Source organism: Colletotrichum fructicola (assembly GCF_000319635.2).
Source record: "Colletotrichum fructicola Nara gc5 chromosome Unknown KSG_Nara_v1_contig12, whole genome shotgun sequence".
Lineage (NCBI taxonomy): Eukaryota > Fungi > Ascomycota > Sordariomycetes > Glomerellales > Glomerellaceae > Colletotrichum > Colletotrichum fructicola.
In genome coordinates this window covers 341,135-354,739 of record NW_027094062.1, presented here as the reverse complement: position 1 = coordinate 354,739, position 13,605 = coordinate 341,135, and the positions used below count along the sequence as shown (strand labels likewise).

At 53.6% G+C, this 13,605-nt stretch overlaps 5 protein-coding genes across 5 annotated transcripts; 3 read left to right on the top strand and 2 right to left on the bottom strand.

The window, feature by feature from the left end:
- Positions 1 to 532: 532 nt before the first annotated feature.
- Positions 533 to 1,270, top strand: CGGC5_v017307 (uncharacterized protein; the record flags this gene model as incomplete). Its single annotated transcript, XM_032027682.1, has 1 exon — positions 533 to 1,270. The coding sequence occupies one exon, from the start codon at positions 533 to 535 to the stop codon at positions 1,268 to 1,270; it is 738 nt and encodes a 245-aa protein (XP_031875970.1).
- Positions 1,271 to 2,499: 1,229 nt separating this feature from the next.
- Positions 2,500 to 3,417, top strand: CGGC5_v017306 (uncharacterized protein; the record flags this gene model as incomplete). Its single annotated transcript, XM_032027681.1, has 1 exon — positions 2,500 to 3,417. One exon carries the CDS (start codon positions 2,500 to 2,502, stop codon positions 3,415 to 3,417), a length of 918 nt encoding a protein of 305 aa, XP_031875967.1.
- A 2,036-nt stretch (positions 3,418 to 5,453) lies between these two features.
- CGGC5_v017305 (uncharacterized protein) lies at positions 5,454 to 6,795 on the bottom strand (the record flags this gene model as incomplete). Its single annotated transcript, XM_066153888.1, has 3 exons — positions 5,454 to 5,544; positions 5,598 to 5,883; positions 6,510 to 6,795. 3 exons carry the CDS (start codon positions 6,793 to 6,795, stop codon positions 5,454 to 5,456), a joined length of 663 nt encoding a protein of 220 aa, XP_066006716.1.
- Positions 6,796 to 10,995: 4,200 nt separating this feature from the next.
- Positions 10,996 to 11,452, bottom strand: CGGC5_v017304 (uncharacterized protein; the record flags this gene model as incomplete). The annotated part of the gene is made up of 3 exons (XM_066153887.1): positions 10,996 to 11,218; positions 11,270 to 11,365; positions 11,445 to 11,452. 3 exons carry the CDS (start codon positions 11,450 to 11,452, stop codon positions 10,996 to 10,998), a joined length of 327 nt encoding a protein of 108 aa, XP_066006742.1.
- A 1,293-nt stretch (positions 11,453 to 12,745) lies between these two features.
- On the top strand, positions 12,746 to 13,298 carry CGGC5_v017303 (uncharacterized protein; the record flags this gene model as incomplete). Its single annotated transcript, XM_032027675.1, has 2 exons — positions 12,746 to 13,075; positions 13,137 to 13,298. 2 exons carry the CDS (start codon positions 12,746 to 12,748, stop codon positions 13,296 to 13,298), a joined length of 492 nt encoding a protein of 163 aa, XP_031875976.1.
- Positions 13,299 to 13,605: the final 307 nt, after the last annotated feature.

Sequence of the window (13,605 nt, the reverse complement as noted above, 5' to 3'; positions counted from 1 at the left end):
GCCGGCGTCTACGCATTCTTGAACAAGGGCGGCGGCGTCTTTGATCATCTCAGCTGTGTTGCTTAGCTCTCTGGCATCCCAGAGCTAAGCGTCCTTATCATGAATATGACTGGTGACGTTGGTTAACCTTACTAGCGAGGGTATATACTGTCCATCCGTGCTTCTGCACATCTCGGGGGGCTCCACGTCGCTTGCCATGCATCCACCCTGAGTGCAGTACTCGAGGTTGATATTGCGGAGCGTAAGGTGCCTCGATACTGCCTCAGTAGAAGCAAACCTCGACTTGCCAGCGAAACAATCCATCTTGACCGTGAGCGACGCAACACCGTTGCGCCACACACTTCAGCCCGAAGAACAGGCTCAGGAAGGAAGGCCAATAGAGCTGATACCGGAGGATGTGCTGGCCTTGGGCAGGTCCACTCTTTACGCGGACGGCTGGGAAACGAGATCCTCATGCTCCCCGTGTAAGAACATGGAAAAGTGTAGTTGTGGGGTCATGGAAACGTGTGAGTCGGAGTGGTTTTATCGTTTCATGTACGAGCCGGGTCAGCCTCAGGCGGAGGGTATGTTCGAAGGTATCTTCGACCACCGCTCCGAGGACGAGGCCGTTGACATGCTTTCCGACGACGACAGTGAAGTGCTCGAACTCGACTTGGACGACCACGAGAAGGAACAAGACGGTTTTGAAGAGGGAGGGGGGGTACACCTAACTTTGGACACAGACGTATCGTGCGAAGAGGTGCCCGTCAGCGAGAGTGTGCTTGGGCCTTCATTCGGCTGCACCCAGTGGGTGTCACTTCTTAACCCTTGTGGGTGCAACCTGATGAGCTTCTGCGACGGAACGTACAAGTCCGCACTCTTCAATCTTCCCGTGAAGGTGTCCGTTGTCCACCTGAAGCCAAGAGCGGAGCCGGTCATGGACATGGTGGTAAAGATAGACTTCGCTTGGTCGCTGGAGTATATTCTGATGGTGCCAGGCGTGATCTTGCAGATAATCACGGGCCTCGTCGTGTCAGCTGGGCTTCTGCCGGTGTCTGCACACACATATGGTATGCTCAGAGTAATCCAGCACACTAACATGGTGCTGCCCCCTAGCGGGGCAGCAGGCCTACCAGAAGAGGCCGCAGAAGACAAGTCAACTGCGATCGCCATCGCCTGTGTTGTAATGTCACCTGTCTCAAAGTTCAACGGATCCTACCCCGACTTTAGAGAGCCCACACTTGAGGTGTACAATGTCAGGCCCCGTGGAATGGGTTTTGGACACCTGTAGAAACTGTTCTGCAGGCGAGGCTTCAGACATCCAGTATGCTGCTGCAGATGCAGCGTACACCTCCCTTTGTTTTCCGTCCGTGACCATTGCGACGCCCAAGTCCTCAGTAGGAGGGTCGCACACCCAGCATCCTCGTCCTTTTGTTTCGCACACAGCTACGCAAAGATCCGTGATCGCAGGCATGTCAGACAGCCTCGACATGGTGATCAATTGTATTGAGTTCTCGCACTGGTATCAAGGGCACATAAAGTCATGGAGCAATGTAATCGATTCGAACGGCAGAGATATCATGGTGATAACGGTCTCTCAGAGTGGATCCGCACGCAACGATTCACTGCAGGTGGACTTGGGGAAAGAGGATGAAACGTGTACACTAGAATTCTGAGTCGTTGGAGTTCGTTTCAAGCGTTTGTTCGTCCTCAAGGTGCATGGTGTGGTACCGGGAGGAGGGAGAGGCACACAATCAGGCGTTCATATCCAACAAAGCAAAGTGCACATGGGCCGCCCCTTGTGCGCGCAGATGTCTTACCACAACCTCATCATCGTCCCATCGATGTTCAGCCGCCCCTCAGCCTACCACGGACTCTATGTGTCGTGGGACCCAGCTTACATTCTACCCATGAATGACGAAGACAAGTCCCTGGATTTTCAGCTAAGGCTAAAGACGCTTTGGAGAGAGGTCCTTGACTCTTCCCTCGCATCAGGGCGCCGCTACGAATGCCAACTTCCCGACTTCTCAACGTGGCGCGCCCCCAGGGGGACAGCGAGAAACCGCACACCGTCACAGTCACACTAGCTTCCAAGTTTGTCTGACCGAGTGCTTAAACTTGCGCCATGGACGAAGCGTGCCTCGGGTATGTTGTTAAAGTATTCTTGCGGAGCCCTCAGGGGAGGCTCATTCACTGTGTTTCGCGTTACATCTTCGGGCTCGAAAGAATGAAGGCGCTGAGGGCTTTGGTGATGGTAGAAAGACCGTATAAGACAGATATACACCCGCCTGTGTTCTCGGCCATGTCATACGGTCCTGGACTGTCGGGGCCCACTCCTACAACGTCTGGGTGCGCCACCCTCTTGTCGGGCTTCTGTAAGGAAACAAACGGGGACGACGTCGAACGCTGGTTCAGGGACGGGTGGAAGCACGCGTCTCACGGGATTGTCTTCTTAAACGTGTGCTTTTCGACAACGTTCATAAGTTCAGACTTAATGCATGAAAGGCTGTTTTGAAGACTATGCCTAACCCTGCTATTCTTTCTCACCACAAGGGCGACCTGAGATCGCGCCGCATCACCAACGAGTACAAAGTAACGCTCGCGTACCTATCCGGCCTTATTGAACACACCTTAGCCTCGCCTTGTTGGTCTATCGACGACTACCCACCCATGGACGGTACATCTGCAGAGATGGCGGCGGCTGACAACAGCCTCGCAGACCGGCTGACGGAGGCGATGAATTTCTACGACTCACCGTCGAAGGTCACTCCTGAGACTGCAAGGGACGTTCTAGAAGGTCTCGTATCAGGTATCAGAACTCACGCAAGGATGGTGACCAAGTACAACACCCAGATGATGGCAGCAGGTACCAGGGGGCCTCAGCGTGCGGCGCGCCCATCGGCGCGCTCTGGTCCTGCTTCTCGTCCTTCTTTGGCTAAGCGAAACATCATGTCAGGCACAGCATCGCAAGTGTCTTCGAAATACAGCTCTCCAGGCGTGTCTATGTGTCTTGGCTCGTTTGCAAGTGACGATGAAGGCGAGCAGCCTGCTACGCCTACGCGCTCATCCGCGGCTACCACTGCAGCCCACACCCCCGCAAGCTCGACCCCTGCGCCTCCTAAGACGCCTGCCAGGTCAGTCAGGATGTCCGGATTCGCAGATGAGGACGATGACGCCCCCGTGTCTGTAGCCAGCTCCGACTCCAGGGGCAGCAAGCCTCCTCCAAGAACAAGCAAGATTGACAAATCGGACATTCCCGCTCTTGTGTGTGCGGACTCCCTATGTAGAGCCAAGGGCTGGACTAGAGGCATAGCCACTGACATAAACGCGGCGGTGCAAGAAAAGCGTGTAAGCTCAAATATGACAAAGTTCGCAGACGAAATAAAGAAGGCCGGCGTCTCTGTGGAAGATGACCTGGGTGGGCTACGGCGACCCTGACGATGCCAAGATGGATGGCAATCTTGTGGGAGTTTTAAAGAGTTTCTCTACGTAGCCTGCTGTTTCATCACCACAGACAAGAACTTCCCCGGTTTGTACCCGTTCTCCAGAATGTTGTTAAAGTATGTCTGTCTGTCCGCATGCTTAAACTTTAAACTTGCTCTACCAGTGACAGCGCGGGCGCTATACGCGCGTCCTGTAGGTTGAACATCAAATCGTCCTTAACATACGGGTAGATCAGCCGCGACAGCTTCACATACCTCTCTCACGACACCACCGCTGGGCATCTCATCAGCCTGCTCACCACCGCAAACATGCATCCGGCGGTGGCGGGACATGACCTCAGAAGTTCGTTTATGTGTCCTGTCTCGCACATGGTGATACTTTTGGGCACAACTGAGAATACAATTGCAGTGGCCTTCCCGAACTCGTGTTCTGAAGGCTTTGGGGGAGCTACCGTGCCGGACGGAGTGACTTTAGAGTCAGACGTACGCATCAGTTTACATGCCGCAGCCCACTGTTTCATGCCCATAAGCACCACGTCAGCGTCCTGACATGTGACATGTGGTTGTGGCGGTCGATACGGAGCACAGCTGGAGCATACACGCGCCCACGAGATGGGCACCACTGGATATTCTCACATTAGCGTGGCAGTACGCACCCTTCTCGGCTCCGTTTTGCTGAAACCCGCTCAAGTACGAGCTTTCTCTGCTTCTGGGCTCTGCGGACATGTTTTTGTTTACGGATATCAACAACGTACACAGCTGCTCGTGTCTTCTGTTATTCTGTTCTCCCGTCTCCTTTGCCAGTCTCACTATGTCTTCCATAGCTGACCTTACGCCTATCAACACTGTCACTGGCGTCTCTATGCCCGCGTGCGCTGATGCATCCCTGATCTTGTTCGCCGTCCTATGCACATGCTCGCCTTCTTTTTTAGACACGTACGGCTTGGCCAGCTAATTGACTTGAGCGTCAAGGTCCGTGAGGCGCAGCGAGTCGGAAGACGAGGACGACATCGCGCTGTGCGACGCTGGCAACAGCGTTGCCGGCTTCCACCACAATGTACTCAACGGGGAACACCACGAAGCAACGGGCGCGAAGCCGGGAGACGTTGCGCATGTTGTCGGACAAGGCGGATGCGTCCCTCCTAGACGACAAGTGCGACAGTATCTATGATACGACCCACCAGACGGCTCTGCCCGCGTCGTCCATCACGATGCTGACACAAGTGCTGACAGGACTGTGTGGTAAGAGAACAGAGCCAGGCACGGACTCGAGGTTGGTGTTCACCATGGCCGTGTAGATTAACGATAGCGGAGGCGTGCTCAGACTGTCCTTCGTGCAGCCTGAGATAGTCACATGCACAGCCCACCTCGACGCTGGCACCTTTTCAAGCTTCTCAAAGAGTATCCTAACGTGGTGAGAGAGAACAACGACGCAAAGATGAGTAAGCCTAGCATGTGCGTGAGGAAATGCAAGGTAGCAGGAAGGATCGTCCCTTACCTTGTTGACCGGTGTGGGTTAACGGAGGAGGCAGCGTGGTCCCACCTCAACGCGATGGGGACATGGTTCGTCTACATTTTAACGAATGACTGCCAGACGAGCTATTTGTCGCACGCAAGAAGATCGTTGGAGATACTCAGGGACCACGTAGGCGAAGACGCCGTGATGACCGACTCCGACTCGATGAGATCGTTCAAGCTCATCCGCGCGCCACGCGCGGGCACTTTTTATGTTACGCCAAACAAAAGCACGTGTGTGCTACCAATGAACAACGGTAAGTTCAGGGTACATGGAAAGCCGTTTGACGTTCAAGCTGTGTGCAGATCGTTCAGAAAAGCTATAGTAAATGTTTCGAAATCAGACATCTGGGAGGCATTCCTTCTCAGTCTCCAAGACATAGGCCCCCAAGCCGCTGCGCCCCCATGACTCGCGTCCTTTCAGAACTGCACTTGCAACTGCGTCCTCCACCCTCAGCTCGCCGTATGTGGAGTGACAAAGCTCAAAGCTGCTGCTACTGAACTTCCACGGGCCGCTTAGACTAGCGCGCCAGGACAAGCGTCTAGGCACGACAGACTGGAGTACTGCTCCACTGTGAGGGTGACGAACTCGAATCCCTCGCGCGACCTGGATCCCATCAGACGCCTCACCAGAGCTGAGTGTGACATAGACGAGCTCACTGACTGTGTATGTATAAAGCTTCATAACTGAGCATCAAGTCCCTGTCAACGTGCTTGAACGTTTCGTGGCTCACTTCGTAGTCCGAGCTGCGGAGAACTGCGAGGACTATAGGTAAATGCATGTGTCTTGCAGTCTTAATGTTCTGCTTCGATATACGCTTGGCTACACATATGGATATCTCGGGCTCTTTGGACAGGGTGGTTCTCAGCAGCTCGGCCATGTCCGCAGTGTTCACGAGGATGCAGTGATCGTTGTCGTGCCTAGCCATGTCTTCCTCGACGCCGACTACAGGCAAAAAGACGGAATAAAGATTGAGATGGCTGATGTGCCTGTCTACTTGGAGATTCGTGTCCGTCGCTATCGTGGTGGGTGAATAAAGCAACGGCGCTGCGAAATTTTAAAACACGATGCTTCACACTGGACACTATCGTATATTTAGAAACCCAACTCTGCGACCTTGACAAGCACCGCGTCTGGGGTCACCTCAATTTTGTAGGGTTTAGTAGCCTCCAGTTCAGAGGTCGTGGACCTGCACTCCGGCATCCTCACGTCTGCAACCACAGTGTTGATGTACGCTCTGACGACGTCTCCCGCGATGACGACGCCGTCGGAGGGTCCTCACGGGGCACGCTCCTCGAGTGGGATCTTCATGTCTTGCTCCCTGCTGGACTTAACGAAGAAGGAGAACTCCCTGTTGACAACTATACCCCTCTCAGTCGCATCCATAAGTACTCTGATGTTATTGGGGTGAAACATGACGTCCCCGCCAAGCACGCCAATGGTCTTATTTGTGGAGTTGACGTTCTGCCACTATTCCTCAGGGGTGGACACGAGGTTGCTACTGGTGGTCTGGAATGTCGTTCGCGGGCAGCTTATGTCTAACCATTCTCGTGATGCCCTCACGGACGTACGGGTCAAATCAAGCGTAGAAATATCAATCGGTTTCTCTTCCATACTTTCCTGCTTAAAGTACGGAATCTTGATGTTGCTGATGTGGAGGCTGTCTGCAACCTTGCCTTTCTTCTTGAACTTCAGCGGTGCCTTCCAGTAACGCGTGATGGCGCTCCGTCTACTTGTGAAGTCGCTTGTGGTCTCCTTCATCGTAATGTCCTCTATATCCATACCTCCAAACGACTTGGGTGAGTTGATCATTATGATCGCACCCTTGCCCACGGTAGGAGGAGCCTTGTCGTCCATCTTAGTGCTAACGACGCTCGAGAAGGTCAACGCGTTGAAATGGGGTGTAAGGTCTGGAAGGAGTACTCCTGACATTAGTACTTGGTGCGCCACTGCAACAGCGTACGCGTTGTTGCTTGGGTCCGGGTCTACCACGGCTACGCCCCGAAGAAACCTGTCGCGTATCACCATCAGGTATGCCGTTAGAACGCCAGAAAATAGAGATGTGGCTAGATACGCGCACCGCGCGCGTCTGTGTAGGCAACAAACATGAAAGATTGGCCTATACCCCGTTGAAAGTAGTAGCACTATTGACGTAAGGTTGGATGAAAACTACAGACACATAGATATAAGTATTGGGCTTATGACGTCGCAGCCTGACCTTTTCTCGCAGCACGCGTCTTCCGTCTGGCTGGAGGCGCTAAGTTTTAATTTCTCCAGGTGCAGTGTAGATGAAAGAAAATGACAGTAGTAGTGAACGACGGTTTTAAACACGCCGTGGGGTGTCCTGAGTGGACATAGGAGATGGATGCATAGACATCTGTACCTGCACGATTCTTCTGGACTAACCGTTACGGTGCTCGAGGCTGCGTCTTGGTCTGAGACCCTTGATATATGTGTGTCCTTCAAGGCCGACTACAGAAGACCAAGATATCGGTGTGCATTTGCGAGCAATCTGTCTTTCTGTGCAGCCTATAGACGAGGTCCTGGCCCCCCATGAAGCACACCAGGCCCGACTCTATAAACGCCTTGTCCAGCTTGCTGTGCTGTTCTGATTCAGCCCCCTAGTGCCGAGGCACGGTCCAGTCTTCGTCTTTGTAGTACATTAGTTCGCCCGAATGAGACATCACAACGTACGGCAACACAACGTGGTTGTTAACCGCACGCCTAGATGGACCTGTCGCGTTTCAAAGAGCTGGTTGAAACGAGAGGGCCGATTACCTGGGTGGGCTCAGTGAAGAATGGCATAGGCGCAAGGCTATCGGCTGAAAAGAAAATAACAGTCATGAGTATGCGTGAGGGCCTCGGAGTGAAGAGAGGCGCGACTGTGGTCTACAACAACGAATCAGACAAGGACGACACAAACACGGGCGAGGTCTCGCCTCGTCAGTATAGCGACATAAGACTGGCGTCGGTCCTCGGGCTTAACATTTGCCGAACGTGCACGCCATGAGGGTTCCAGAAGTACAGGCCTGTCGAGGGAGCTTGCACCATGTCATACGACATCGAAATTGACAACAGTGGCGACTCCACCGGCGAGTTTCCACTGGTCGACAACGCGATACCATCTATAGCGTGTAGCTGCACCTGGGGACTAAAGGTCGTATTTCTCACCATAGACACAGGAGGGGTGACCTCCGTCAACGAAGTCAGGCTGGTGCAGTGTTCGACGTCCGCGGAGGCAGTGCGATGCTTCACAGAGGCTGCGAAAGCCCATATGCCACTGTGGTTGATCGGGTAGAACAACTACGGGTTCGATAATCAGTGCATGTTGTACCATGACTTCGAGATGAGCGAGATGTTTGAGCAGGTTCGCATTGGGAGCTCGAAGATGGTGTCATACGGCAGCATACTCCACATTCGTGGGTGTTACAACATAGACCCACCCCATGGCTTGCTTACATGATGAGAGCCAGGCCAGGCCAGTACTCAGCGATATCTCTGAAGGTTGTCTCGCAGGAGACGGGGTGCTCGCCCAAGCTAGACATACCGGTCATAAGCAAGGACGTGGATCTGGAGTCTCTTGTGAACTACAGCATAAACAACTACAACGTAGCGCTAGAGGTGTGGTTTTAGTCAGGACTGTACACCGAGATACTGTCGCTCGCAGCCTACTCGTCCTCACCCGTGTACGACTGTGCACGATATGTGACTAGAACAATGGCTCCCCTGCTTACATCGTCAGTGGTCTTGTCCTGAGGGATGGTGATAAACTGGCCTACAAGCGACAGAGAGCAGGAATACAGAGGAGGCTCCGTAATAAACCCGAAGAGAGGGCATCACCGGAACGTTGTCGTGTGCGACTAAAGTTCGATGTACCTAACTATAATGTCGTGCTGCAACATCTCGCCTGAGACGGTAGCAGTAGAAAATCTGAAGGACGGCGACTACGAGGACAAGGTAACGTGGGACTCGCAGTACGTCAGAGTGGTCCTTGAAGACAGGGCGGCTCTGTTCCGATACAAGGGAACCTCACTGTTGAAGGAATCACTTAAAGAGATAGTGCGGCTTCGCGGCGCCAGGAAGCGTTCGGACCCACTGTATGCCACATCACTTAACGTCTGCGCCAATAGCGCGTACGGGTGCGTCGGATACCAGGAGTCTGCGATGTACAGTCCGTCGTGTTCTGCATCAGTAACGGCTATTGGAAGGTGGTGCGTCAAGCTGGCGTACAGAGTTCTTGAACGCCACGGTCTTTCCATTCTGTACAACGATACCGATTCGTGTTTTGTGTCCCCGTCTAGTGCAGGTGACAAGTCTGAGGAGGGTGCACGCCGCTGTGTCGCCGAGGCACTCAGCTCTCTGCTAAAGGAATTCGAGGATACCCCCTTACAGGGAATGACAATGGATATGGAGACCTACCACCCTAGAGTTATACTGCTGGACAAGAAAAGGTACTGCAAGATGAACGAAGACGGAACGAAAAAGTACACAGGCGTCTCTGCAGCAAGAAGAAAACACTGCGGGACTGGTCCGTGAAACGTGCGTCCGCGTATGCACATCTACCCTTAGCCACCCCACGGTCGAGCTGCAGCTGAACTCCATATCCAGACACCTTGAGGTGATGCTGACACAGGTTATGAACCGAAACGTTACTGTGAAGGACGTCTCAAGCATTGTGTCCAGAGATGGCATCAAATGCTATGCATACGAGTCAACCACAGGTAGAACTGTAAGAAGCGCACTGTGGGAATCACACCTGAACGCGTCTGATGTCGTAGCGAAGGAGGTTTTGAAAAGTATAAGAGAGGAATGCGATCGAAAGGCTGTTCCGTGTAGCCTCGGTGGGACTGCAGACATATGTCTGAGATCGACGAGGTTTGTGGATTAATCGTGCTTCGACATCAAATTGGAGAGGTTGGAGAGATACATAGAGCACGTGCTAGTCTGAGGCTCCTCATTAAAACTCTCTATGTGGTGACCCAGTTGGCTGTAGTCGGTCATGAAAAGTTTGTCTACCCACCCTGTGTCTCTTGAGAGTGCTTCCTCCCTCGAAGTAATGGGGTAGTCCGATTTTTCCAGCTGGTACGAGAACACATGTGCAAGATCATGCACCTCAGGCTCGGAATAGTCGCAGCCGTAGAACCCCATGACCGATCTGAGCGTCTCCGTGCAAACACGGTGACGTTTGGAAGCGGCCACTTCCTCAAGAATTTGAGGATTGTACGCACCCACAACACTGGCAACTCCAACTCCTGTTACCTTTTGAGGGCTTATAAGACACATCAGGGTGCCGTCCACGTTCGCGCATCACGACGACGCCGCCTACGCGCCGTGTGAAATGCTCTGGGTCCATCGTGGTAGCACAACGCAACGACGTTGCGTTTTTCACCGAGGTAACGCCAACTTGGAACAACCCAGGCTTTTACTGTTTTTCCTGTCTACGGACCCGCAAGAGCGGAAACTCCTCGAACAGTCTGGATCGTTCATGACACTGCACGACGGGTGCGGAACGAAGCTCGTGCCTTTGCCCCAGCTTCATGTCAGGCGCCCGAACTCAACGCGACTAAAGGCGGACATAATGGCGCTGTGTGTAGAGAGAATAATAGAGTCGAACGAAGCGTATCGTGGGCTACAGGAGCTGAGGGTTGGGGTGGTGTGTTCCGAAGCAAGCGAGGCTACAGTTGTGGGAAAGTATTTGTATAGGCATACATCTGTATGTGTCGTCACGCCGAGCGGGGATCTTAGGCAAATAGTGGTTCAGCCCGGGCTACCTGTGCCTGTGCTGGAGACGGCGTAGTACACACGTACATGGTTCGAAGGAAGGGGTCTGCGGGGAGACAAGGCGGAGCGCCCGTCCGGGCGGGCGCCAGGGCAGCGGCGCTGCGCCCTCCACACCAACCAACCATGAACGCCGTCTATGCAGAACTTCAAACACAGTGGTGCAACGTTTGGCTAAGGCGCGCGGTAGAAACACTCGACTGTCATCTTGTTTTACACTACGGCCTGGATACAGAGGTAAAGGGAAGGATCCATTCGTTTGTTACCGTTCCCCATGGGCTAGGCCCCCAGGACACTGAGGTCGTGCAGGCTCGCTCTCAACTGTGGCCCAAATCTCTGAACCAATATCCGCATCAACCCATACACGCTCGACTGCCCCGCCGATCGCCAGCCTTCTGAGAGATCGAAAAGCCGACCCAACAGGGGAAATACTCCAAGCCGTGGCCGTAAGTCAAGATGTCTGAGCCGACTACCGACATGGACTTTTCGCAATGGAGCCAGCCTAGCCAGTTGTCAGTTTTCTTTTCGATGACCTTTTGTTTTTGCCACTTACTTCAGAATGTAGAAAATGTCCTCGAACTCAACGATCGTGTGCTTGAACTCGGCCGCATCTTGGTAGATTTTCGTTCCAGCAGTCAACAAGGTGCGCCTCCAGGCGGCAAACAGCGAAGAAGAAAACTTAGAAGGGAAGAAAGATTTCGTTGAAGGTGAGCTGGAGGTATTCGTACTCGTCCATGTTTGCTTGGAGCTGTCTGTTGTTGGATGGAGAGAAAGGAAGAAAAGAAGCAATCAGACGTTATACCCAAGCAAGGAGAGACTGTGGTGAGATCCGTGCGAGTGAGACACTTTGCGACGGTGATGTCAAAGGCAGCTGTCGTTGTTTGCTCTCTCGACTGTGGAACCCTGAAGGAAAGGGTAAGCAGGCTTCCAACCTGGGTGCCATGGACTGAGGGGTTCCTGTCCGGGGACGCTTCGGATTTGAACTTCTCTTTGCTGTCCCGAACTCGACTATCGTGTGCTTGAACTCAGCCTTGCTTGAACTCGGCCTTTCCATTTTGGTAGATTTCGTTAAAGGTGATAGTTTTAGGGGCCATAGACTGGAAGTACCTGTCCGGGGACGCTTCGGATCCATTTCCTGGTAAGAAGAAATCTCGCTGGCGTCTGTCTTACGCTTGAGTTGTCGGTGAGGATCCGCCTGGAGCTGTCTAGCAAATTCTTCTTGTCGTCCCGGAGAGAGAGTCATGTTTGGCATGGTAATAGGCAGTTTGTGCAGCATCCCAGGACTTTCGGATCCATTTCCTGGTAAGAAGAAATCTCACTGGCGTCTGTCTTACGCTTGAGTTGTCGGTGAGGATCCGCCTGGAGCTGTCTGGCAAATTCGTCTTGTCGTCCCGGAGAGAGATGCATTGTCGAAGAGGAAGACTTGACGTTGGCAGAGTCAACAAGGTGCGCCTCCAGGCGGCAAACAGCGAAGAAGAAAAGTTAGAAGGGAAGAAAGACTTGACGTTGGCTGACGCCTCGGCCGCTGTTGGAAGATTTGTGTAGTCGAAGAAGAAGATTTGGAAGGGAGGAAAGAGTTGATTGTTGGTGATTGGGATGTTGGGGTGTTGGTGAAGTCGGGACGTTGGTGAAGTTGGGACGTGGATTAGGGCAGATTCCATGGAATCATGATTGTGGGCAGAGACAGCAGGGGCTGGGGGGGAGCGCCATCTATATTGGTTCTGAGGACAGGGACACCCTATCGGTACCTACCTTGCGGTGCACCATCAGGGTCATCATTAGGGTAGGTGCGGCGCATGGGATACCCGGACGTCTTTCGGAGGCAGGGACGTGTCTCCAGCAGGGCCCTGCTGCTGCGTTCTTCCTTCCAGATTCCGTCTCCGTCCAGTAAGGTACCTGCTCCGTGCCTACCTTACCCACACACGCCAAAGTAGATGCCTGGGGGCACGCTGATCTTGGGCCGCTCCTTCCTGCCCTCAACTTGAGATTTTCAAGAGCACCCGACAAAAATCACAGTCGTGACGTCGAGATGGACCGGTCCCACACCACTGCACAGGTGCAGCCGCCATCCTCCCCTCCAATCCACATCCATCTGGAGGCGGATGACGATGACCGTGACGATAGCATGATGCTTCCGACTCTCGACCACTTCTCCAAGCTTGTTGAAGACAACGAGGACCACGACGCCCAATCTCTTGTCGAATTTGTTGTGGCCAATGACCTTCTCGAGCCCGACGATCCTTTGCTCGATTCGGCAACCCCCGGCCTTCCCATCGTCGCCAGTCACCCCGGCGAGAACAACAACCAGGGAGATGAGTCCGAGCGCGAGTCTCGTGTCAGCACCCCACAGCCAGATCCCGTAAGCAAGCGACATGTCATCCTCTCCAAGCAACCCCGCTGACTAAATTCCATCCTTCCAGATCCCGTTGTGGACCGAGAATGAGGCGCATGCCCTGGCTTTGTTTCTGCAGACCACATACGGTCCTCTGACCGTTGGCCAAGTTGCGGAGCAGATGGACCGCAGCGCCACGGAGGCCACAGCCATGATCGTCTGTACTTGGCTTTCAGCCATTCGCGTGTAGGAGGGACGGGCCGTTCCCTGGTGGGTCGGACGCCCCGTCGTCGACAGCATCGGCTTGGGCCGAGTCGCCGTCTTCATGCGGAACGGAATGCAAGTCGTGTTGCGGCTGTATGACACACAGTGCGAGCTTGATCTCGAGGTTCCTATCGACAATCCGAGTCAAGTCTACGACTACGAACCCCATATTTTCTGAGACGCGTCGCTGCCGTTTGTAGGGCTTCTTTGTTTGTCGTTTCCGAGGTTAGCTTGCATCCAGGAGTCGCAGATACACCCGACGTCATTTCCAAGACTCAAAACTTCACCAGCAG